Source organism: Melozone crissalis, unplaced genomic scaffold, assembly GCF_028551555.1.
Source record: "Melozone crissalis strain CALT ecotype California unplaced genomic scaffold, PUWL_Pcris_2 ptg000029l_1, whole genome shotgun sequence".
In the NCBI taxonomy this organism is placed as follows: Eukaryota; Metazoa; Chordata; class Aves; order Passeriformes; family Passerellidae; genus Melozone; species Melozone crissalis.
In genome coordinates, this window is record NW_026535807.1 from 658,128 (window position 1) to 682,161 (window position 24,034).

The window sequence follows — 24,034 nt, forward strand, 5'->3', positions numbered from 1 at the left end:
TTGTGTTTGGAGCAGGCTAAATCATGGCAGATATAAACTGTCATAAGTGCATGAGGTGGAGTGATGCAGAGGCAAAGCAGAAATCTGGTTGTGTTAATTTGGTTCTTTTTTTACTAAACCAATCCTTTTGAAAGACAATTATTGATGTCTGCTTTAGGGCTGCCTTTTTGTCGCAGCAGCTCACCTCGGGCATTGGAGTTGGTTGCAGCTGGCCGGTGAATGGTGATAGTACTGTAAATTAGTATCATAAAGGGCGTTGTGCAGGGTGTGCAGAGCAGCTGCTGCTGTGGGGACACGGCGCCTGCTGTGGCTGCGGCACTGACATTCCCACTGGAAATGGGCTGAGGAGCCACTGCCACGGGAGCTGTGGCAATTGCAGGGGCAGGAGAGGGGAGAGAGCAGCTGACATCTTAAATACGGGCACAAATCAGACTGGTTTGCCGACAGCCTGTGAACATTGGGGTTTTATGTCAATTATTGTTGTCATCACCATTTAACGTCCAAGCTGGTGACCTTTCCCTGAGCTGGAGCTTCTCTCCTCCTTTTGATGGGGCTGTGGGTTGGTGCCACTCGTGGAGTTGGCAAACGTGAGTGGGGTGTGTGGCCGTGAGTCGTGGTGCCTGAGCTGCAGGGAGCAAACACAACATGGATTTGATGGTCTGCCTCATTCCCACCTGGCAGGACCCAGTCTCTGTGCCACACCCAGGGCCAGCCCCAGTGCCAGGCTGCTGCCAGGCCCAGCCCGTGCCAGGAGTGGCTGCTGATCCCCCGGGTGCCATAAGTGATGCTTGCTGCACATCTCACCAACCCAAGGGTCACAGGAAGTGCATAACATAAGGGAAAAAACAGCAGGGAAGGAAACACAGTGTCCTCCCCACGCTGTGCCGTCCCCTGCTCCCCTGGGCAGCTCTGCTCCTCCGTCACCGAGTCAAGGGGCACTGGGGACAGCCAGGCTCGGGGCACTGGAGCAGCTGGGGGCACTGGAGCAGCTGGGACAGCCAGGCTGGGGGCACTGGGAGCAGCAGAGGAGCCGAGCTGGCGCTGACGGTGAGGGGGGGATGCTCAGGGGGATGCGGGACAGGGTCCTGCTGGGCTGAGCACGGCCCCATGGGGGGGAAACCCCACCCACCATTGTGTTCTTGGGATGAGTGATCGAGGTTACTGCATCCTCCCGACACCTTTTCGCTGATGGTGAGTGATGTTTGTCACATCCCCACAGCCAAAGCCTTCTGCAGGGCTGGGAGCCCAGGGACCCCCTGTCCCACCCTGCCCTGGGGTCCTGGGCACCCTCCGTCCCACCCTGCTGTGGCTCCATCCCGGACGGGCCCAAGGCAGGTTCCCCGTGGCTGTGGCTCCATCCCCGACGGGCCCAAGGCAGGTTCCCCGTGGCTGTGGCTCCATCCCGGACGGGCCCAAGGCAGGTTCCCCGTGGCTGTGGCTCCATCCCGGACGGGGCCCAAGGCAGGTTCCCCGTGGCTGTGGCTCCCCGGAGCTCGCAGGGGCCCGATGCTGGGTGTTGCTGGGCTGGGCCGCCTCTGGGCAGGGAATCCGGCCTGCAGGAAATGGGCTCGGTCACGGAGCAGTCCCTCAGGCCGGGGCAGAAGGGCAAAGGTGGAAACAAAATAATCAAAAAGCAAAACTGTCCTGTTCCCCCAGCCCGGGAGGAGCCGTGAGAAAGGCAGCGGTGGTGGGAGCGGGGAGAAGCAGGAGCAGTCCCCGTGCTGGAGAGGGGCTCCCCGCTGCCTCCCTCCGCAGGGACCGCTGGGGCTGGCACCGGGGCTGGCACTGGGGCTGGAACCGGAGTGCGGGGTGGGGACGTGGCCCGGCTGTGCTCGGCTCTGCAGATGGCCCGGAGTGCCTGTGGGACTGCCTTTGGCAGGCACGGAGGCCTTGTGCCCACACTGGGGTGTGTGCCTGGTTCTGCCTGCTCAGAACAGGTGCTGCTGTTTCCAGACCTTCCTCGAGATCACTGAGTGAGCTGGGCACACGGGCAGCTGGCACAGCTGGCACACGGGCAGCTGGCACACTCCTTGGCACACGGGGAGCTGGCACAGCTGGCACACAGGGTGCTGGCACACTCCTGGGCACACAGGCAGCTGGCACAGCCCTGGGCACACGGGGAGCTGGCACACTCCTGGGCACACGGGGAGCTGGCACAGCTGGCACACAGGGTGCTGGCACACTCCTGGGCACACAGGCAGCTGGCACAGCCCTGGGCACACGGGGAGGTGGGCACACGGGGAGCTGGCACAACTGGCACACAGGGAGCTGGCACACTCCTGGGCACACGGGCAGCTGGCGCATGGGGAGCTGGCACACAGCTGGCACACAGCTGGCACACACGGGGAGCTGACACACGGGGAGCTGTCCCAGTGCCCCGGGCTGGAGAGGTTCCCTCACAGCCAGGACCGGGCACTGCGAGCTCTGGACATGGGGCTGGGCTGAGCACCCCAGGAGGGACCTGTGGCCACTGGGACAGGCAGGGTCAGGGCTCTCGAGGGCACTTATCCAAGGATGATGTGTTTGCTGGCAGGAGTTAAAAACAAAAACCCTTTTGGCTGAAGGAGGGTGAGTTTTGATAGAAGAGCTGATGTTCTGGAACTGGAACACCTCACACGAACAGAGGAATTGAAGATGAATCACAGCTACCTGCTGGGCAAACCCAACACCAGGATCTGCTGCCCAGAGGAGAGAATAATCATGGTTCTGTCCCACCTGGCATTGGAGGAGCCAGAGGGCCTGAATTCAAAATCGTTTGGACAAATTGGTGAGTTGGCTCCAAAACAACCACCTGGAACTAAATAAAGAAGAGCGTGAATTACCAGCTTCAGGAGGAAGGTAAACACATTACTGCAAATGGGAAGTAATTAGTGAGGCTGAAAAGTTGATATAAATGTAGCTGGGCTTCATTTTTGCAGTGAACGCTCGCTGCTCTGGTTAATTATTTGGCCCTACAGAGGCATTCCTGGAGCCTGCGCTGGGGATTTCATTGCAGGTATTTGGTGGGAGAGAAATGGGGGCTGTGTGGAAGAATCCTCAGCTGTGTGGGCATTCCCAGACACATCTGCTTAGATACTCACACACATCTACTGAATTATCCTGAGGATTGCAGCCTCCTTCGTGTCACTTGGCTAAGATTATTGTAGTGATGAGCACAAACGTGACTCACTTTCCTTTATAGACATGTGCAAATAAATGTAGAGTTTGCATATGAATATATTAAACCAGACTATATTCTGGTTTTGTTCTGACTCTTCTATCTTTACCTGACAAAATCTCAGCTAGATCTTGTTATTTATATTTTGTTCAAAGAGAAGAGTGCCTCACTTTAGTGGGCAGAGGCATCAGTGTGTGTGCAGGGGCTGCCGGCAGTGCTGTGCCTGGCATTAGCTGGGGATCCATTCCCCTGGCTCTGGGAAGGTTTAGTGAATATCCCAGTCCAGGCGGTGGCACTGGGTGTGGCACTGGGTGTGCAGCTCCTGTCTGTCACTGCTGCAGGTGTGGGTCCCAGGGCTCTGGGTCTCGCTTTGCTTTTCGTTCCTTGATGGTGACTGGGAGTTCAGGGCACGGCAATCAACAGCTTGAGGTTACACACAAATGTAGTAATCCCCCCCAGAAGTAGTAAAATGATTGGGTTATCTCCCAACAGCTTGAACCTGAAGCCTCTTTGTTAAAAACCACATGGATACATATTTCAATTTTATTATCCCGACTTGTTACTCCCAGGCTCTGGGCAGGCTCCATTGGTTTTATGGGCTTTGAGGCCGTAATGGGATGAAGCAGGAACGTTTCAGCACAAACGGTGTCCTTGGGAGCCCCGTGCAGGCCTGGCTGCTCGGGGAGGTGCCTGGGAGAGCCTCTGCCCCCTTTGCTGGGCTCGGGGTGCGATGGGCAGGGGGGAGAGGGAATTGCGCAGAAACCACCCTGCATCCACGCTCCGAGGCCGTGCCCAGCCCGGGTGGCGCTGTCTGGGTGACAGCGTCAGCCTGCACTGTCGCATCTGCGGGATCCACGGCCTGCTCTCCTCTAAGGGGGTTTAAGCTGCTGGATTTGATCAGAGCCCTGCCCCAGTGTCCCGGGGCTCGCCCTGGGGCACAGGTGGCACCTCAGAGCGCTCTCGGATGTGTCTGCAGGGCTTCACTGGAGTGCCAGGGACTGTGGGCATGGAAATGTGTGCTGGCTCAATGCCAGGAGGCCCAGGCTCTTCTTCCAGGGTTTAGCTCCCAAAGCTGGACGAGCCTGACTCCGGCTCCAGTGCTGGTGTGGGCTGGAGCCCCTGGGAGCAGAGGCTGATGGATTTCAGTGAGCTGGGGACCCAGAGGAAATGGTTTGAGTCCAACAAACCTTTTAGGGACATGATGTGAAAGGTTCTCTAGCACTGAATAAGTTTAGTGTAGTCCCACACTTCTTTTCTCTTCACAGTGGGGAAGAAAAGAGAAATTATCTCGATATGTGCACAAACTCATGTAAATTCTCTTTCTGCTGTGAATGCTTTATAGAACTCGAGACTGCAGCATCCAAGCAGATCCTCCCTTCTCCATTTGTCTGCATACACAAGTCAGCTTCTCTGGCTCCTTCTCCCTTCCCAGTGATGTTCTGATGACTCAGTTTCCAAAACCCTCCCCAGCCATGGCACGTCTGACAGCCAGGTGGTGTGACAGGCCAGCAGTTCTGGGACTGACTATGGCTGCAGGGTTTTTTCTGTTGTTTTTTTTTTTAATTGTGATCAATCTGAGTACTAGGTTTTTGGCTGGGTTTTTTTGTTGTCGTTGTTGTTTTTCAGCTAACAAAGAGATACCATAGCCAGGGGATGGAGCAGGCAGGGTGTGATGGATGACACAGCATTACCCAGCAGTGTGACTGTCACCTGCATCTGAGCACACGGGCCTGGACTGGCTTATGTTCCCCTGAGCAGTGAACTCAGTAACACAAGGAATTGGGTGCACGCGTTTGGGACCAAACAGTTCTGTGCATTGCTGATATTTCCACGTTTTGTCTCCAAAGCCTTGTTTCCTTTGGTGCAGATTACAATATTGATTGTGTATTTTTCTGGAAATCAGCACACCAGCTGGTGAGCCATGGAGGAATTTGATACCAGACTTGAGAATTTACTCATGTGTACATTTAAGAAAGACACTGAAAAGTTGTAATTTACTGTGCCCTCAGGATGTTCCCAAGCCTGATTTAACACCCAGCATCCATCAGCTCTGTGTTGAAGCACAGGTATGCCTTTTCCATGAAGAATGTCCATGGCACTGCTCATCTCCATGGTTTTAGTAGATTTACCAGAGTCAGGCTTCCTGCAGGCTGAGTGCAAGAGATGAGGACTAGTTAAAAATGCTAGGATAAAGAGAAATTCCCAGCAAGAGCAGCCAGGTACCATTCCCGGCTGTGTGCTGCAGCCACGCACGAGTTCATGGGCGGCTGCAGCTCCATCTGCAAAGCTGTGGCCTGGGCTTGACGTCTTGCCAGCCCTCTTCTGTCCTGGGGACCATAAAGTTGTGATTCCAGATAGCTATTGGAAAAACAGCTATTTCAGATCCAGCAGTAAACCAAAATGCAATTAAATTTAGCTTTATTTAGTGTTTGTGCTTTTGATTATCCCAAAGCATGTATTTTAAAATAAAACTGTTTCCAGCTGTTCAGGCATCCCTGAACATTTAAAGCTGGGAGAAGTAGGGGATGACTCAGAAAGCCCTTTGATTCTCACAGGATTCTTTGCTTCAAAATCACGTGTGTTTGGGTTTTAGCCGTGGAGCAGCTGCAGCTTTGCCTGAATAAGGACTGAGCATCTCTGGCTGCTGGGGGCCAATGCCCAGCCCTGATGGGCTCACCTGGGAAGGGCACTGGGAGCCGGATGTTATCCTGATCAATCCCCAGATTTCGGGCTCCGGGTGTGCAATCCCCACTGAGCTGCTCCTGCACCCCAAGGCACGGCAGTGTGTCAGGGCAGGTGGCGCTGGGAGCAGCGTGGCACTGGGAGCAGTGTGTCAGGGCAGGTGGCGCTGGGAGCAGTGTGTCAGGGCAGGTGGCACTGGGAGCAGCGTGTCAGGGCGGGTGGCGCTGGGAGCAGTGTGGCGCTGGGAGCAGTGTGGCACTGGGAGCAGCGTGGCACTGGGAGCAGTGTGTCAGGGCAGGTGGCACTGGGAGCAGTGTGTCAGGGCAGGTGGCGCTGGGAGCAGTGTGTCAGGGCAGGTGGCACTGGGAGCAGCGTGTCAGGGCAGGTGGCGCTGGGAGCAGTGTGGCACTGGGAGCAGTGTGGCGCTGGGAGCAGTGTGTCAGGGCAGGTGGCGCTGGGAGCAGTGTGGCACTGGGAGCAGTGTGGCGCTGGGAGCAGTGTGGCGCTGGGAGCAGTGTGGCGCTGGGAGCAGTGTGGCGCTGGGAGCAGTGTGTCAGGGCAGGTGGCACTGGGAGCAGCGTGGCACTGGGAGCAGTGTGTCAGGGCAGGTGGCACTGGGAGCAGCGTGGCGCTGGGAGCAGTGTGTCAGGGCGGGTGGCGCTGGGAGCAGCGTGGCACTGGCATGGGGACAAACAGGGTCCGTCCTGGCACAGCTCTGCCCCATGGAGCACTGGGGCTCCCCGCTGCCAGGGAATGCCCTTCAGAGCTGCACAGCACTCCTGCAGGGGCTGCACCGGGGCCGCTGGGCTCTTTGCAGCAGCTCAGGTCTGTTCTGGACGGAGCTGTGTCTGTGCAGCCATGAGTGACACCTCAGCCAAGGCCAGAGAGGAGCAGTGGCTGCTCTGCCTCCCCTCAGGCACCTCTCACGGGGGCTGAGCCACACCTGAGTCCCCAAGGAACGGAGCAGAAGCCAAGGGCAAACCTTTCCTTGCCTCCCCTTTGCCCCCAGCCACCTCCTCCCTGAGAGCTCTCCCAGAACCAGCAGAGCAGTAAAAAAAGAAGCGTTGCACATGGTGAGCAGCGATTCCCACAGCAGTTTTATTGCCTGAAGATGGAAGAACGTGAACCCTAGAGGGAAGAACGTGCCAAAGTATGTAACATTTCTTCATCCTGCATGGAGCTAAAACTTCCCAAAAATCTTTAAAAATAGCTGCAGGGATGTTTGTTCAGGGCCTAAGGCTGGGCTGAGGAGGGTTTGAGATGTGACTTGGAAGTGGGGAGCAAAGGGTGGTGATGCTGGGGGCCTTCAGGGCTGCTGGACTGAGGGGGGACTGGGAGGGTTCCATGCTCTTCTCAGCATCCCACCTGCACGTTCAGTTTCTGGATCCCTTGTAGGGAGCCTGAAAATGGGGACAGCCATTGAGCTGTGCTGGTGAGCTGGTGACAAATGGTGTCACTCATAGTACTGCTTTATTTTATAGAAATAATACTCTGAAATCTTCCTCCTGAAAGAAGAGAGAAGTTCTTGGTGGGTGTGTTCATTGCCGAGTGACAAACTCCTGAGCCTGCTCCTGGGACGAGGCCGGGCTGGCACCTGCGGGGGAACCTTCCCTGGGTGTCCTGCGACGGCAGCTCGGGCAGGGCAGGGCAGGGCCCGTCCGTGCTCCCTCCCTCCCTCCGCGCCGTGCCCGGGGCCGCCACCCCGGGGGCTTTGGGCTGAGGGCTGATGGCTCCCGCCCGTCAGCGCAGCCCCGCTCCGCCGCTGCCCCTCGCGGCACCGCGCCGGAACCGGGGCTGCCCGGGGAACCGGGGCTGTCCGAACGGATAGGGGCTGTCCGGGGGAGAGGGGCTGCCCGAAAGCTGCTGCGGGGAACCGGGGCTGCCCGAAAGGGACTGCGGGGAGCCGGGGCTGCCCGGGGGAGAGGGGCTGCCCGAAAGCGGCTGCGGGGAAGCGGCGCTGCCCGGGGGAACGGGGCCGCGGGGAAGCGGCGCTGCCAAAGAGGGGCTGTGGGAAGCGGCCCTGCCCGAAAGGGGCTACAGAGAACCGAGGCTGCCCGAGAGGGGCTGCGGGGAACGGGGCTGCCCGAAAGGGGCTGCAGAGAATCGAGGCTGCCCGAGAGGGGCTGCAGAGAACCGGGACTGCCCGAAAGGAGCTGCGGGAAGCGGCGCCGCCGGCGGGGAGCGCGATCGGCCGCGCTGCGCGGAGGGCGCGGGGAAGATGCTGAGGCGGGTCCGGGCGCGGGGCAGAGGCCGCGGGCGGGCCCCGAGGGGCCGGGCCGGACCCGCCCCTGCCGCTCGGCCGGCCCCCGCGCCGGGGCTGGAGCGGGGCCGCCGCCCGCGGAGACGCCGAGGGACCGGCCAGGGGACGGCGAGGAGCCGCCAGCCGGGACACGGGGACACGGACGGGCGGGCAGAGGGAGCGGCACGGCGGGGAGGGGACGGCAGGGGACACGGAGCGGGGCACGCGGAGAGCAGCCGTGGAACGCTGAGAACCGCGGAGACGCGGAGAGAGCGGCGGGGACGGCCGGCTACCGCACGGGAACGCATCGCCAGGAGCTCTGCCCGCTCTCTGCCCGCCCTCTGGCCTCACCCTGCCCCAGGCTCGATGCGGGCCGGCGCTGGCCATGGAGAAGCTGTACCTGGCGGGGAGCAGCACCTGGATCATCAACAGCTCCCTGGGGAACGGCAGCCTCCGGCCGGAGAACCTGAGCGCCGGCAGGAACAGCACCGCCGACCCCCTGAAGAGGAACGAGGACATGGCCAAGGTGGAGGTGACGGTCCTGTGCCTCATCCTGTTCCTCGCCCTGACCGGCAACCTGTGCGTGCTCCTGGCCATCCACACCACCCGCCACAAGCACTCCCGCATGTACTTCTTCATGAAGCACCTGAGCATCGCTGACCTGGTCGTGGCCATCTTCCAGGTGCTGCCCCAGCTCATCTGGGACATCACCTTCAGGTTCTACGGGCCAGACTTCCTGTGCCGCTTGATCAAGTACCTGCAGGTGGTGGGAATGTTCGCCTCCACCTACATGCTGCTGCTGATGTCCCTGGACCGCTGCTTGGCCATCTGTCAGCCGCTGAGGTCCCTGCACAGGAGGGCCGACCGGGTCTCCGTCCTCCTCACCTGGCTGCTGTGCCTGCTGGTCAGCATCCCTCAGATCCACATATTTTCTCTAAGGGATGTGGGGAACGGGGTTTACGACTGTTGGGCGGATTTCATCCAGCCGTGGGGACCGAAAGCCTACGTTACCTGGATCACCCTCATGGTCTATATCATCCCTGTGTTGATGCTGAGCATCTGCTACGGCTTAATCAGCTTCAAAATCTGGCAGAACGTGAAGCTGAAGACGGCTCACGGGCCCAGCGTGGGTCTGGGCTCGGGCTCCCGCGGCGGGGTGGTGTTTGCCAGGGTCAGCAGCACCAGGCTCATCTCGAAAGCCAAGATCCGGACAGTCAAAATGACCTTTATCATCGTGCTGGCCTTCATCGTGTGCTGGACTCCCTTCTTCTTCGTGCAGATGTGGTCTGTGTGGGACAGCAACGCCCCGCAGGAAGGTACAGCTCCCCTCCCTCGCCCTGCCGGCCCTGGGGGCTCCGCTCAGCCCCTGGGGACACCCGGGGAAGCTGCTCCGGGCCGGGCTGGGGGTGGGAGGGAGAGGGGACAAAGTCCCGAACACAGAAACCCCGGCAGGCAGCAGGGGCTGAGCCGCAGCTTCCTGGGCCGAGGGCTGCCGGAGCCCTGGCAAACTGCGGGGCACTGCGGCTCGGGGACTGGGCAGTGCTCAGGGCGGGGGCTGTCCCTGCGCGGCCACTGTCCCTGCACGGTGCCTGTCCCTGCATGGTGGCCACTGTCCCTGCACTGTGGCTGTCCCTCGCTGGCCACTGTCCCTGCACTGTGGCTGTCCCTGCCCTGTGCCTGTCCCTGCACGGTGCCTGTCCCTGCCCTGTGCCTGTCCCTGCATGGTGGCCACTGTCCCTGCACTGTGCCTGTCCCTGCCCTGTGCCTGTCCCTGCCCTGTGCCTGTCCCTGCACGGTGCCTGTCCCTGCCCTGTGCCTGTCCCTGCATGGTGGCCACTGTCCCTGCCCTGTGCCTGTCCCTGCCCTGTGCCTGTCCCTGCACGGTGCCTGTCCCTGCACTGTGCCTGTCCCTCGCTGGCCACTGTGCCTGCACTGTGGCTGTCCCTGTGCGGTGCCTGTCCCTGGGTGCTGCTCTGGGGTCCCTGGAGGTTCCCTGCCCACCCTGGGTGCTGGGACATGCTGCGGGCTGTGCGGGAGCTCAGGAGAAAGCTGCACAGCCTGAATTCCTCTCCTTTGTTTTATCGTTTCTTCCTCGCTAACTTTTTGCTTTCTGCTCTTGGCCTCTTCTCCCTCTCCTCCTGCTCCATCCACCCCATCACTTTGTTGCTGTTATTTTATCTCTAACTGGAGCACGGCTCCAGCAGAAAAACCCTGATTTATGAGCGAAACCTTTTCCTAAAGACATGGATGGTGTCACGGATTTGCCATTTTTTATATTGGGCTGGCTGCTGTCATCCCTGAAGTTGCAGATAGAACAGAAAGTGTCCCCCTGCCTGGTGTGACACGGCCGGAGCTGTGCAGGTTTGTGCCAGACGGGAGAACCACGGGGGAGACCTTAAGGAAAAACTCTGCACGACTTTGTGAGATGGGAGAAGGGGCAGGAAAGCGCAGCCAGGGATGAGAGCGCCTCGGGCAGGCTGACGGGCTCACCAGAGACCGGGGAGCAGCTGCTCCCTGGCGGCCCGGGCCGAGCGCTGCGGGCTCTGGGCAGCGCAGGGCAGGGCAGCCGGGCACAGGGCCCATCCCGCTGCACAGCCCTGTGCGAGCCCCGTGTCCCGCAGCCCCTGTGCCCCTGGGCTGCCCAGGGAGCCGCCAGGCTTCGCCTCTCCCGCTTCTCTCCGCTCCATTTATTCCAGGAGAAGTGGAACGTGGCTCACGCACCTACCTGGGCGCTCCAGGCGTTTTCCGCCTGATTCAGGCTGGTCAAAACTTCCAGTTCCTGCATGGGCTCTGGGGTGAAGGAGCCCTCCTTGGGCTGTACTTTAATCCTGCAACCTTGAGGGCTGCCCCTCCCTTCCCGCACACAGCCCTCGGCAGCACCCAAATCTCTGCTGCTCTGCTGGCCCTCGATGGACAGGATTTGTCCATCCCAATCCTTCTGGCTCGTGGGGAACCTTTCCCTTGCAGCACTTTTCCCTTTTCCCTTTTTCCTTTCCCTTCTCCCTTGCTTTCAGGCATGATGCTCTCCATCCCCTCGGGGCTGTGCCCCACTCCTCACTCCCCCGCGCTCTGTTCCTGTCTCCGGGAGCCCGAGGCTGCGGCACAGCGTGGGAGCTCTGCCAGGGCCCTTGCTGGAGGCACGGGAAGAAAAGCCCAGGTGGATTCAGGTGTTGGGAGCCCCCAGCCCTTCCTTCCAGGCTCTCCTGCACCTTTTGGCTGCCCGGAGGCACGAGGGGGGCAGCACAGTCAGATCTCTCTGCGGAGCACTGGGGCTTTGCCTGCAGCATTCCCGCAGCCCTGCCCTGCCCCCGGGTCCCTCCCTGTGCCCAGGCAGCCCGGTGGGTGCAGGAGAGGGGTGCCCCGTGCTGGGAAGGGAAGGCGGCTGTTCCTCCCCTGGCAGCTGCGTGGGCAGAGCAGAAGGAGGGGAGGGGGTCCCTGGGTGCCAGCGGCAATGGGGGCACGACTGCACCCCATGAGCTGCTCGGGGGTGACTGGGCAGGCAGCAGGGATCCCCCTTAGGCGGCCACACGCCCCAGAGCCTCTGTGAGCTGGGTGGGAACAGGTCATGATCCAGGGGCTGGTTTAAGCGCTGGGTCCCCCCACAGGAGGCTCCTGCTGCACACACATCGCAGGGAGCACCTGCGGGACTCTGAGCTCGGGGTCAGAGCTGGCTCACGCCCCTGTGAGGGCAAGAGCAGGGCTGTGAAGCACCGCGGCTGTTCCGCCTTCCCCTCGGGGTCCCTTCCCCTCGGGGCAGGTGCTGCAGTCAGTGGTGGGAGCTGGGCACCCCTCGTCCCATCCCTCCCGTGCTGGGTGTCCCCTGCACCCCTCCAGCGGGGCCTGGGGACAGGGGCCATCCCTGAGGGACACCCTGGCACGGTCGGCGCCCCTCGGGTCTCCGGTGCTCCCGCCAGGAGGGGAGCAATCGCCCTCCAGACCTGCCCTGCAGTGAGCTCCTGAAATTCAATTTGCCTCCTGCAGAGAGGAAGAGCTGAGTCAGCCCTGGCTGGATGTTTTCAAGTGGGTAGAAACACTGGGATGTATTTCAGGTCTTGTGCCTCCGCAATGAATTATTTTTTAGCATATACCTGAAATTAATTATTGTTGAAATATTAATGTTACTTGAAATTAATTATTAACTATTTTTTAGAATATACTTGAAATTAAAAGTAGTTGGAGCAGATACCACAAGAGCAGGAATTACGCATCCATTGGCTAAAGGTGAATTTGGAAGGTAGCATTTATAGTCACGTTTCTTCACTGGTCTGAAAGCTGCCAGTGGGTTTTTGCAGAGGCACGAAGGGGCCAGAGCAGCCAAAGGACGTGCTCGTCCTCGCTGCTGGTGCCTCCTCTGGGCGCAGAGGGGCTGAGGAGCTGAGCTGGAGCACGGGGAGCAGCACAAAGGCTCCATCATCTCCACCTCATGGAGGGCACGTCCCCCCTTGTCCTGGTGCCACGGCAGATGCCAGCGCCACCATCCCCTTGTCCCCAGACGGAGCTGATCCCGCTCCCAGGTGGGACGGTCGGTGCTTTGTGCTCCGGGCACAGAGAGCAGCAGCCAGGACTTGATGTCCTGGCACTGCGCTGCCACCATCCCCTCATCCCCTGCCACCGGGGATGCCAGGCTCGCTGCTGTGGGAATGTCCTCCCTGGCACAGCCCTGTGCGGGGAGCATTCACTCGGGGGAAGGAAACATCACTGGAGAGGGGTGCGGGCAGAGCACCGTGCAGAGGGCTCGGCCAGGGCCGGGCTGGCGCTCCCTTCCCCGCTCCGGGCACCCCCAGGCGTGCGGGCTGTGCCGGGGCAGCTCTGCCTCCTGAGCGGCTCAGGGAATACCGGAGTGAGCGGGGAAACGCAGCTCTGGGGAGAAAATCCGAGCCCCGAGGTTCTGAGAACGCAGCTCTGGGGAGAAAATCCGAACCGCGAGGTTCTGAGAACGCAGCTCTGGGGGAGACAAACCGGATCCCGAGCCGCTGGAACTGAGATTCGGCCCCTCACTCCCTCCCCTGCGAGCTCTCCTTTCCCTGTGTCCCTGCGGGCTCCCCTTTCCCTGTGTCCCTGCGGGCTCTCCTTTCCCTGTATCCCTGCGGGCTCTCCTTTCCCTGGTGTTCCAGCCTCTCTCCTTTCCCTGTGTCCCTGCGGGCTCTCCTTTCCCTGGTGTTCCAGCCGCTCTCCTTTCCCTGTATCCCTGCGGGCTCTCCTTTCCCTGTGTCCCTGCGGGCTCTCCTTTCCCTGGTGTTCCAGCCTCTCTCCTTTCCCTGTGTTCCTGCGGGCTCTCCTTTCCCTGTGTCCCTGCGGGCTCTCCTTTCCCTGTGTCCCTGCGGGCTCTCCTTTCCCTGGTGTTCCAGCCGCTCTCCTTTCCCTGTATCCCTGCGGGCTCTCCTTTCCCTGTGTCCCTGCGGGCTCTCCTTTCCCTGGTGTTCCAGCCTCTCTCCTTTCCCTGTGTTCCTGCGGGCTCTCCTTTCCCTGTATCCCTGCGGGCTCTCCTTTCCCTGTGTCCCTGCGGGCTCTCCTTTCCCTGGTGTTCCAGCCTCTCTCCTTTCCCTGTGTTCCTGCGGGCTCTCCTTTCCCTGTGTTCCTGCGGGCTCTCCTTTCCCTGTATCCCTGCGGGCTCTCCTTTCCCTGTGTCCCTGCGGGCTCTCCTTTCCCTGTGTCCCTGCGGGCTCTCCTTTCCCTGTGTCCCTGCGGGCTCTCCTTTCCCTGTGTCCCTGCGGGCTCATCCCTGCCGGGCAGAGGTCTCGGGGTGCCCGGGGCTCTGGCAGGGCCCGTGTGCCGTGCCCTGACACCGCCTCTGTCTCGCAGCGTCCCCGTTCATCATCGCCATGCTCCTGGCCAGCCTCAACAGCTGCTGCAACCCCTGGATCTACATGCTCTACACCGGGCACCTGTTCCACGACCTGATGCGCCGCTTCCTCTGCTGCTCCACGCGCTACCTGAAGTCGCGGCCGGCCTGCGAGCTGAGCAAGAGGAGCAACTCCTCGTCCTTCGTCCTCAGCTGCAGGGCCGCGAGCCAGAGGAGCTTCGTGCAGCCGCCCACGACGTGAGGCCGCGGCCAGCCGGACCTTGCGCCTCTGCTGCGCTGCTGCCCTGGGGCGGCCGGGCCGGACAGAGGGGTCTGCACGCAGGTGTAAATATGGTGTAAGCATGTACAGAGGCCTTATTTAACCGAGACGGGAGTGGGCGAGGAGTTCTGCGTCCAGCTTTCGGTGCTGCCTGGGATTAGATGGCAGGAACCCGTTCCTGAGCCCCAATCCCTGACTTCAGTGGCTTGTGGATGGCGCCAGGAGGGACAAAGGACGCGGTGCCGCTGGGGCAGGTGCGATGGAAGCACAGGGAGATGGGTGGTGTGACCCCCGGTAGGTGGCTGGGCACTGCCCCACTCCGCCTGCAGCAGGATCCCGCTCCGCGCTCTCAGCACAGGAGCCCTGGCTTCACTTGCAGCCTGTGGGGCAGAGGCAGCCCTGCACCATGCCAGTCCTGCAGCCCTGCACCATGCCAGTCCTGCAGCCCTGCACCATGCCAGGCCTGCAGCCCTGCAGCCTTGCACCATGCCAGGCCTGCAGCCCTGCACCATGCCAGCCTGCACCATGCCAGTCCTGCAGCTCTGCAGCTCTGCACCATGCCAGGCCTGCAGCTCTGCAGCCCTGCACCATGCCAGCCTGCACCAGGCCTGCCCTGCAGCTCTGAACCATGCTAGCCTGTACCATGCCAGCCCTGCTCCCCCTGCCTGGGGCACAGCCAAGGGCATTCCTGATGTCAGCAGGGACCAGCCTCAAAGGGACAGTGCTGTGGCCCGGGTGTCCCCAGCCCAGCTCTGTGCCCTGTACCCAGTGAGGCTGGGCAGGAGCCTGGGGCACGGCTGGGGCCGGGGTACGGCACTGACCCTGTCCGGGTGTGCCCGGCAGCTCCTGCCCGGGGCTGTGCGGGCTCTGGGCACTGACCCTGTCCGGGTGTGCCCGGCAGCTCCTGCTCGGGGCTGTGCGGGCTCTGGGCACTGACCCTGTCCGGGTGTGCCCGGCAGCTCCTGCTCGGGGCTGTGCGGGCTCTGGGCACTGACCCTGTCCGGGTGTGCCCAGCACCTCCTGCTCGGGGCTGTGCGGGATCCGGCAGACCCTGGCTCCCACAGGGACGCTCCTGCCGTGTCCCCGAGCCAGGCTCGGCCCTGGCTCACCGCAGGTCCCAGCAAGCCTCCCACCGCTCCGTGCCTGTGCTCGCTCCGTGGCACAGGATGCACTCACGGCATGGATTTTTATTGTAAACAAATACTGTAAATAAAGTTTTCTGACTGCGGCTGGTGGAAGGCGGGAGGGAGGCGCGGGGGGAGCTGGGCTGAGGGATTGCAGGGGATGGATGGAAAGCACCGAGAGCCCGCAGCCAGCCGTGCCCGCTGCCAGCCGTGCCCGCTGCCAGCCGTGCCCTGCCCCGCAGCGGGACCTGCCCCCAGCGGCACACAGCTGGCTGCGACACCGGCACTGCACGGGACACGGCTGGGGCTCTCAAAGGGCGATGTAATCTGGCCTTTCGTGATGGGAATGAACATGAAAAATGCATTTAAATGTGTCCTTTATTTCTTCACTGTGGCCAGCAGGTCCATTTGCACCTTTCCCGTCCTGACATTCCTTTGATTTTTTTTTTTGGTGGGAGCTCCAAGTGAGCATAGCACATTTGCTGACTGGCTGAAATCCTCAGGACACCATGGAGCATTTTCTTCCCACGTTCACCTTCCTTCTCCTTGAGAGCCACGCACTCCTGCAGCAAACAAGGACGGAGGTGTCCCTTTCTGGAGAGCCCGAGCTGCATCCCCTGCCGGGGAGGAACGGGAGCCGGGGATGTCACTGGGACGGAGGCGCGGAGAAGGGAGGCAGCTTTGGGACTCACAGGGGATTCCCTCCAGCCCCGCTGCAGTTTCTGGAGGTGAATGGGGGTCAGGCAGGGCCGTGTCCCGGGCCTGGAGGTGCTGCAGCCCAGAGGGGCCGTGGCTGAGCTCCTGCACGGGCCCCAGGCTGCGGCACAGGGGAACAGCGAGAGCAGCTGGGGAGGGCCCCAGTGAATGCTCTGCCGAAAGCTTTCCAGGAGGGCAGAACTGGAACAGAGGGGCTGACAGGTGAGCAGTGTGTGCCCAGGTGAGCAATGTGGGGGGAACATCAGCATTTCAGGGTTTTTTGGGTTCAGGCAGTGAACTACTAGAACAGCAACAACAAGTAGTATAAGTCCATTATACAACTGATTTTAATTATTTTTATTCTCACAAAAAATGAAAGGTTTTTTGAGACTTTCCCCACCTTCCTATAATTACCTAAATATCTTTTTTTTTTTTTTTTTTTTTTTTAATCACTCCATCCTTCTTGGGCCCTGATGTTGCTGGAGCTTGGGTACCACATTGCTATGGAAAACAGCAGGATACAATCCCAAGCCCTTGGAAGAGCTCCAGCAGAAACCCTGGCTCTTTCTCGTCCTTGGCGTGGCACTAGAGGAGTCTTTGGCTCCAAGTCTTTGTTGGAATCCAGTGCACATGGAGACAATTGAGAGCAGCCTCTGAACAAAGAGACCTCCTGGGCCCTGGTTCAGCAAAGCACTTAAGGCTGGAGCCAAAAGAGCCTTCAAGGGCCTCAAAGTGAAAGTGCAGCCCTGTGGAAGAGGGACCGAGCAGTTAACTGACAGTACAGGGAGGAAATACCTCTGAGCTGCACCTCTCACCCCTGGCTCCTCTCTCCCTGTGGCCGGAGCAGCAGGGTCCTGGCAGAGGCTCCCTCCTCTGCTCTCCCTGTCCATCGGGGCAGAGGGACAGCCCTGGCCTGTGGGATGCACACACCGTGTGCCTGGGTGGGATGCACACCCCGTGTGCCTGGAGCTGACTGAACGCGTATCTCATGGAGATTGCCTGAGAAGCCAAGCCAGGCTTTGCTCAGGGCCCAGCTTGTCTCTCAGTTGGGGTTCCCCAAGGCTCTGTGTCCCCCCTGGCCACGCTCAGGGCTGGCTCCCACCGTGCTGTCCTGCCCTGGACCCTGCCCACGGCACTTAACGATGCTCCACAATTAATTACATAATTGAGCCTCGAGTGCCAGGGGCGGGTTTGCAGCTGGCCCAGGACCAGCTCACGCTCTGGAAGCAGACACAACATGTCATGCATGGCCTGCTCTGGCTCTCACAGCTTGGCTGAAATGCAAACAGGCATGAAAAGCGTTTGGTTTAGCTATTCTATCCCTAAAAGCTTTGAGCAGCGGTTTAATGCAGAAGCTCCTACCACAGCAATTGTTTGCCACAAACAATAACTCCTTTGGGGGAGTTTCTGTCAGCACCAGCCCCGAGGGATGCAGGGGCAGGCAGGCTTTGGGCAGGGGCCAGCAGCAGCTCTGCAGCCCCAGTGCTCGCCCAGCACCTGAGGACAGACAGCACATGGACAGACAGGGCTGTTCTCCAGGAGAGGCTGCTGTCCCTGTGCCTCCCAGCAGCTCCGCGGGCCAGCAGGGCACAGGGACCCCGGGGCTGTTCCCTGGGCCACGATGGGCTCCCTTCTCCTGAGGCTTCTGGCTTTGGGTGGAGTAAGGAGCAGCCTGGCCTGCCTCTGTGAGCAGGGAGCATCCCTGAGAGCCAGCTCTGCTGCGGGGCCCTGCCACGGGTTCCTGTGCCACAGGGTCCCTGTGCGGGTCCCTCACTGGACAGGGGTGTCCATGTCTGGGCTCCTCACAGGACAGGGGTGTCTGTGCGCAGGTTCCTCACTGGACAGGGGTATCCTTGGGCAGATCCCTCACTGGACAGGGGTGTCCGCGTCTGGGTTCCTCACAGGACAGGAGTGTCCGTATGCAGGTTCCTCACAGGACAGGGGTGTCCATGTTCAGATCCCTCACTGGACAGGGGTGTCCGTGTTCAGATCCCTCCCTGGACAGGGGTGTCCGTGTCTGGGTTCCTCACTGGACAGGGGTGTCCGCCTCTGGGTTCCTCACAGGACAGGAGTGTCCGTGTGCAGGTTCCTCACAGGACAGGGGTGTCCATGTTCAGATCCCTCACTAGACAGGGGTGTCCGTGTTCAGATCCCTCCCTGGACAGGGGTGTCCGTGTCTGGGTCCCTCACTGGACTCTGTGTGCCCAAGGGCAGGCAGCCTGCACGGAGGGGGTTGTGTGAGGGTGTTGGGGCAGCTGCCAGCACCTAAGTCTCCTTCCGGACAGCAACTCGGATGTTGCTGCAGATCTTGGCGAGCGCCTCGAAGAGCGGGTCACAGAAGGTGTGGATGCACAGCGAGTAGATGCGGCTGACACACTGGATCTCGATCAGGTAGCTCTTGATGCAGGGCACCACGGCCCAGATGTGGCAGAAGGAGATGAGGGCGAAGAGGAAGCCCCAGAGGACGGCCAGGGGGATGCCCAGCAGGGCGGAGAGCAGCCGGTAGCACCAGTACTTGCTGACGGTGAAGGTGGTGTAGCTGCTTTTCCAGACGCCGTCGAAGCTGTAGGTGCCCACGGGCTCAGCTATCACATCCTCAAAATCCACCTGGGGGAGAGCAGAGGACACAGGGGAGGTCTGGGGGTCAGCCAAGGCCCCGATGTGAGCACGAGGGGAGAGCAGATCCCAAACGGAGGGGCCTGGGGAGAGCGGGGACAGTGCTGGGCTGGGTCCCTGCAGCCCGGGCAGGGCCAGCCCTGCAGAGCTGGGAGAGGGCTCAGGGCTCCCAGCACTGCCCAGCACTGCCCAGCACTGCCCAGCCACAGCCTGTGGGCAGCAGGGGCGGCTCAGCCCACGCCTGGGGCCCCAGCACGGGGGGGCACAGTCCCTGTGCCAGCCCCTGATCTGGGGAGTCAGGTGAGGCCAGGCAGGAGCCCCTGGAACGGGAGCTGTGCGTGGGAGTGTTGGCTGCACAGGCAGCCAGAGCCCATTCCTGCCCTTTTTTAGCATTCAGGGACGGGGCTGCCCACTCGGCAGGAAGGTGTGTGTGCTAATAAAGACCCAACACCCTCTGGATTTATGGATTATTTATTTATACCCATAGGATGAGGTGCTCAGTGCTGTCTGTCCATGTTCCTCCTGGGGAAGGGAGCTGGGGCTCAGCCCTGCCCTCGCCATTTGTGCAGGCACTGGGAGTGTCTCTGAGTGACACACACTCCCCAAAACTCCACGCAGAGATCCCCTTGGGGTGTAACTCACTGCCAGGGAATATATGAGCTGAGCTATTTGTCTTGAAAACCAGCCCGGCCTCCCCCCGGCAGCTGACGTGTCTGTACATTCGTGTTAAATAACAATATCCATTCTGCTTTTGGAAGCACTTGGATCACAAAATCACTCTGTGTCATCTTTAATTTCCTGGAGTGAGCAGGGGGTGCTGACAGAAGTATTGGCAATGAGGAGAAGCAGCCCTGAGAGCGGGCCCTGAGGTGCCATCAGCAGCCCCTAGGAAGCCCAGGTGTGCTGGGGACTGGCCCAGGTTAGTGCCCAACTGCCCGACGAGCTCATCAGGGACCAATTGATGCAGGGAGCAGTGGGATATAAAAGCAGGGGCTCTGCCCCGTTGCTCTTTCTGCTGTCACCACACTGGGAGTGGGCTTGGAGGAGCAGTGGGGGCTCAGGCTGAGTCTGGATCGTGCTGGAGGTGCTCAGGGAGCAGCACGTGCAGGTACTGTTCCTTTATAGAACCATGGAACCCTTTGTGCTGGGAGAGCCTCACCCAGTGAGCCAGGCCCTGCTCTGGTGCCGTGCTTGCGGGGGGTTTGTGACAGGCTCTGCGGGCAGAGCCACTTCTGTGACCTGATCCCAAGTTCTGGCTGCTGCTCTGTGGTGCTCAGGTGTTTATCCAGGGCCAGGTGAGCCCTTCCTCTGGTGGGCACTGCAGCTCCTGCTGCCTGGGCCTCAGAGCCCTCCTGCTCACATGCCCTGGTGCTGGGGTGGGACAGGGACAGAGCAGGGTGAGCCGTGCCCCTGCCCGGGCTGCCTCTGCCCTCCCTCCCCGGCCCTCCCGGGCTATTTTAGGGTGGAGGAATGCTGGGCTGAGCTCTGAATGCTGGGCTCTGAATGCTGAGCTGAGCTCTGAACGCTGAGCTCTGAGTGCTGGAGCAGCAGCGTGGCCATGGGAGTGGGTGAGCCTGGAAGGTCTCGTCAGGCTTTGGAGAGTCTGGAGTGGGAAAGGCAGGGAGGGGCTGGTGGGGCCCTGGCATGGCTGGGACACTGCTGGCACTGTCACCCAGGAGTGGCTGCTGCTGCTCCTGGGCTGGGGAACCCCAAAGCGTGGGCTGGGGGCTCTGCTGGCCCCTGGTGCCATGGACTGGGGGCTCTGCTGGTCCTGCTGCCGTGGGCTGGGGGCTCTGCTGGCCCTGCTGCCGTGGGCTGGGGGCTCTGCTGGCCCTGCTGCTGCGGGCTGGGGGCTCTGCTGGCCCTGCTGCCGTGGTCTGGGGGCTCTGCTGGTCCTGCTGCCGTGGGCTGGGGGCTCTGCTGGTCCCTGCTGCCGTGGGCTGGGGGCTCTGCTGGTCCTGCTGCCGTGGGCTGGGGGCTCTGCTGGTCCCTGGTGCCGCGGGCTGGGGGCTCTGCTGGTCCCTGGTGCCGCGGGCTGGGGGCTCTGCTGGTCCTGCTGCCGTGGGCTGGGGGCTCTGCTGGTCCCTGCTGCCGTGGCAGATGGGGCTCCCCTGGCCTGGCACCTCTCCAGCCCCAGGCCAGGGCTGTGGGAGGCACTGCTGGCAGTGGCACGGCTGTTGGATGTGAGGCTGGGGATGCTGAGGTGTCAGGGCAGGTGTCACAGTGCCAGCAGGGAGCCCAGCGATGGCTGTCAGTGTCACAGCTCATCCCGTTTGACCACACCACGGCTGCAGCTGTAATGGTGCTCTCATGCCCAAACTGAGGTTTGTGTTTCAGCAGAGCTGGCAAGGTCACAGCCTGTAACAAAGCCTGTGTGAGCAGCTCTGTGCCCTCTGTCCCTTCTGCTGTGACAGTCACAAACATGGTTTTAACAAAACCCTTTCACCTCTTCCTGTCCTCCTGTTCTCATTTGGGCTGGAATTATCTTTGCTAACAGAGACAAAATTTGTTTGCAGTTGTAAGGGAGTCTAGAGGAAGCCCAAGAGTTAGAATGGGAATTCCTCTTGGTTAGAAATGAGGGGAGAGAGCTGGGGGTGCTGCACCTCTGGGCTGCCCTGGGGAGAGCAATCTTCCACAAACATGACAACACACCTCAAACAACAGGCACTGACACTGGGGTGCCTCCAAGGCCAGCAGCCTTTTCCCAATATCCTGGTAATTAAACTGGTAATATTTAATTTCTGTGTTATTTTTGGCTGCCAGCTTGCTGGTGCAAAGGAAGGATCTCCATAAATTTTCAAGCCACAATGAAACTGGAGAGCCCATTCAAGGCGTGGGAAATGTGGCATTACCTGGAGCCAGGCGTGCCCCCGGCCAGCAGGGCTGTCACCTCCCCAGCCTTAGGGACAGCTTTGCCGGGCCACATGGAGCAGGAGCACGGCCCCAGCCATGCCAGGACACCTGGCCCCAGCCCCCAGGTGTGACCCCAAACGCCGATGGCTGCTGCTGGGGCACGGCCCTACCTTCACCACGTCCTCGTTGATGCGCTTGGGGTCTCTGTTGACCAGGTCGATCTCCTTGGTGTGCTGGTCCTTGATGATGATCCGCTCCTCCAGCTCGCGGTGCTCCTCGGCCATGGCTGGGCGGGACTGGCAGCGCTGGGGACAGCGACAGGGACAGGGACAGGAGGCGCTGGCCCCGCCCGCAGCAGCTGCCCGTGCCCCTGGCACTGCGCCAGGCTAAAATTAATGTCCTGGCTGCCGAGGCCGCCCTGAAGTGTCCCTTAAAGGGGCTTTTCTGGGCCGCCCCCGTGCTGCCACCTCAGGGGGATGGCATGTGCGTGGGCGGCTGGTGGCCTCTGAGCCAGGGCAGGGTGGGTGTGCAGCCCCCAGCCCAGCCGTGCTGGTGGGATCTTATCCTTGTGTGGGAGAAACAATGCCCAAATTGGGGCAAAAGTGCCCAAAAGACTAGGAGAAGTAGTTGTTTGTGAATCTGTAAATGAAGCAGCTGGGGAATTCAGGAATTGTGTCTGTAAACATCACCCAGAGATGCCACCCTGTCCTGGGCTGGCCAGAGCTCCTCAGGGGCCGTTCAGAGCCCAGGAGAAGGCCTGTGGTGCCAGCCTGGGTTCCTCAGCTTCCACCTTCTCACCCATGCAAACTCGAGGAAATCCAAGACCAAACCACAGAACCACAGTGGTTGGAATATCTCCTCCAGGGTTTCTTGGTTAATATTTATTTAACCAGCGCTGTACTTTGCTAATCCTCCTCAGTCTAATGTCTCCTGTGAGCTCCTGCCTTTCTGATCTGAGGATTTGTTTAAAAGTGATGGTTTTGTGAAAAAAGCCCTTTACAAAATGGGGTAGCAAGGGGACTGGCAGGTCCTGGGGGAGGCTGGCGGTGCCCAGGCAGGCGCTGGGTGTGGAGGTGCCCCTGCAGAGCCCCGGGCACGGCTGGCACTGCAGGGCAGCGATTGTGTGCCCCGGTGTCCCGGCCCGTTCTGCTGTCCCTGTCCCGGTGGCCCGGCTCGGTTCTGGTGTCCCTGTCCCGGTGGCCCGGCTCGGTTCTGGTGTCCCTGCCCCGGTGTCCCCGTTCTGGTATCCCGGCCCGGTGTCCCGGCACCGCACACCCAGGCAGCAGCGGCGGCAGATAGCGAATGTCTCCCTCCCTCCCTCCCGCAGCCGGCAGAGGCACGGGGAGGTTCCGTGGCACTGTAGCTGCTATAAATAAATGCATTTCTGAGTACTTCAGGCTGTGGGCACACAGCCTCTGGTGTGAGAGCAGAGGGGCACACACACGGGGCAGGGCACGCTGCTCAGCGCTGCTCTGCCCCGTCTGCTGCACAGATCTACCCCACGTGGAAGCCATCGGAGGTTTTTCACTGAAATGCAAACCCTCCGTTGTCAGAACATTTATTAAGAATCCTCTGCAGGAGCAGGCAGTGAGCGCTGCCCCCAGCCTGAGCAGCCTCCTGGGTGCTCTCAGGGCAGCACTGCTCGTGGGAGCACATTGTAGGACTGGGGCTGGGGGCCTGGAAGCCTGCTAGAAGTCAGATAAATAACCTGCCCCTAGGACCCAGCAAGCAAAATGGATTTAGTTCTCTTGAGCAGAGAAGAATAAAGCAGAAATAAAGCTCACTGAGATCAAAGCTCCTGTGGAAATGAGCAGCCCAGAACTGCGGTGAAGGAATAGTAAAGAAGGAGAAATTGGGAGGGTGGCTCTCCTCCCTGTCAGCGTCACTGAGGGCTGCAGCCTGGCTGTGCTTGTGCCAGAGCCCTGGGTGAAAGCCTTGCCTTGGGCAGTGCCCTGGCCCTGCCAGGGGCACGGGGCTCTTGTGCTTGGGTGGCCCCTGAGCCCTCCAGGACTGGTGGCGCAGAGGCTGCTGAGGGCAGGGTTGTGTTGGCATCAGCCCTGCAGAGGCAGCGGAAATCAGGGCTGGCAAATAGGAGTTTGAGCAGAAGCTCTGTCATGTTTAATATCAATTAAAATTAAATTTCAGAGAGGAAGTACAGAAGAAGGGTGATTTATCATTCAAGCTGTTGTCCTAGTTTGTTTCCATACAAGGAGTCTTGCCCTTTAAAGCAGAGAGAAAGTCTATGAATATCAGATTCCTGCCCCTGTGATACACAGCCACCCATCTCTGCATCCTGGTCTCGCTGTAAGAGCTGGGGATCCTGGTGGGATGCTGGGGCTGGTGGTGCTGCCTCTCAGCAGGGATGAGCCCATGGGGCAGGGTCTGGGCTGTCCTTGTGCAAATCCTTCTTTATTTGCTCTTTTTTCTGAGTTCTTTATCTCCTCTGAAGCCCCACAGTGTAGGCCAGCTGTGACACCCCTTGAGGCTGCATTTCGTCCCATGGCCCACGATCAACAGCTCTTCCTTTTGTCTTTGTCTGACCTCTGAGCCTCTTTCTGCTCTGGGCACCTTTCTGCTGGGTCCCACCAGGGGCTGTTGGTGCCTG

At 60.5% G+C, this 24,034-nt stretch overlaps 2 protein-coding genes across 2 annotated transcripts; one reads left to right on the forward strand and one right to left on the reverse strand.

Moving 5' to 3' along the window:
- The first annotated feature begins 8,445 nt into the window (after window positions 1-8,445).
- On the forward strand, window positions 8,446-14,534 carry OXTR (oxytocin receptor). The gene is made up of 2 exons (XM_054280807.1): window positions 8,446-9,394; window positions 13,881-14,534. Exons 1-2 carry the CDS (start codon window positions 8,464-8,466, stop codon window positions 14,120-14,122), a joined length of 1,173 nt encoding a protein of 390 aa, XP_054136782.1. The 5' UTR covers window positions 8,446-8,463; the 3' UTR covers window positions 14,123-14,534.
- Window positions 14,535-18,225: 3,691 nt separating this feature from the next.
- On the reverse strand, window positions 18,226-21,713 carry CAV3 (caveolin 3). Its single transcript, XM_054280809.1, has 2 exons — window positions 21,600-21,713; window positions 18,226-18,567 (listed from the first exon to the last, which is right to left on the reverse strand). Exons 1-2 carry the CDS (start codon window positions 21,711-21,713, stop codon window positions 18,226-18,228), a joined length of 456 nt encoding a protein of 151 aa, XP_054136784.1.
- Window positions 21,714-24,034: the final 2,321 nt, after the last annotated feature.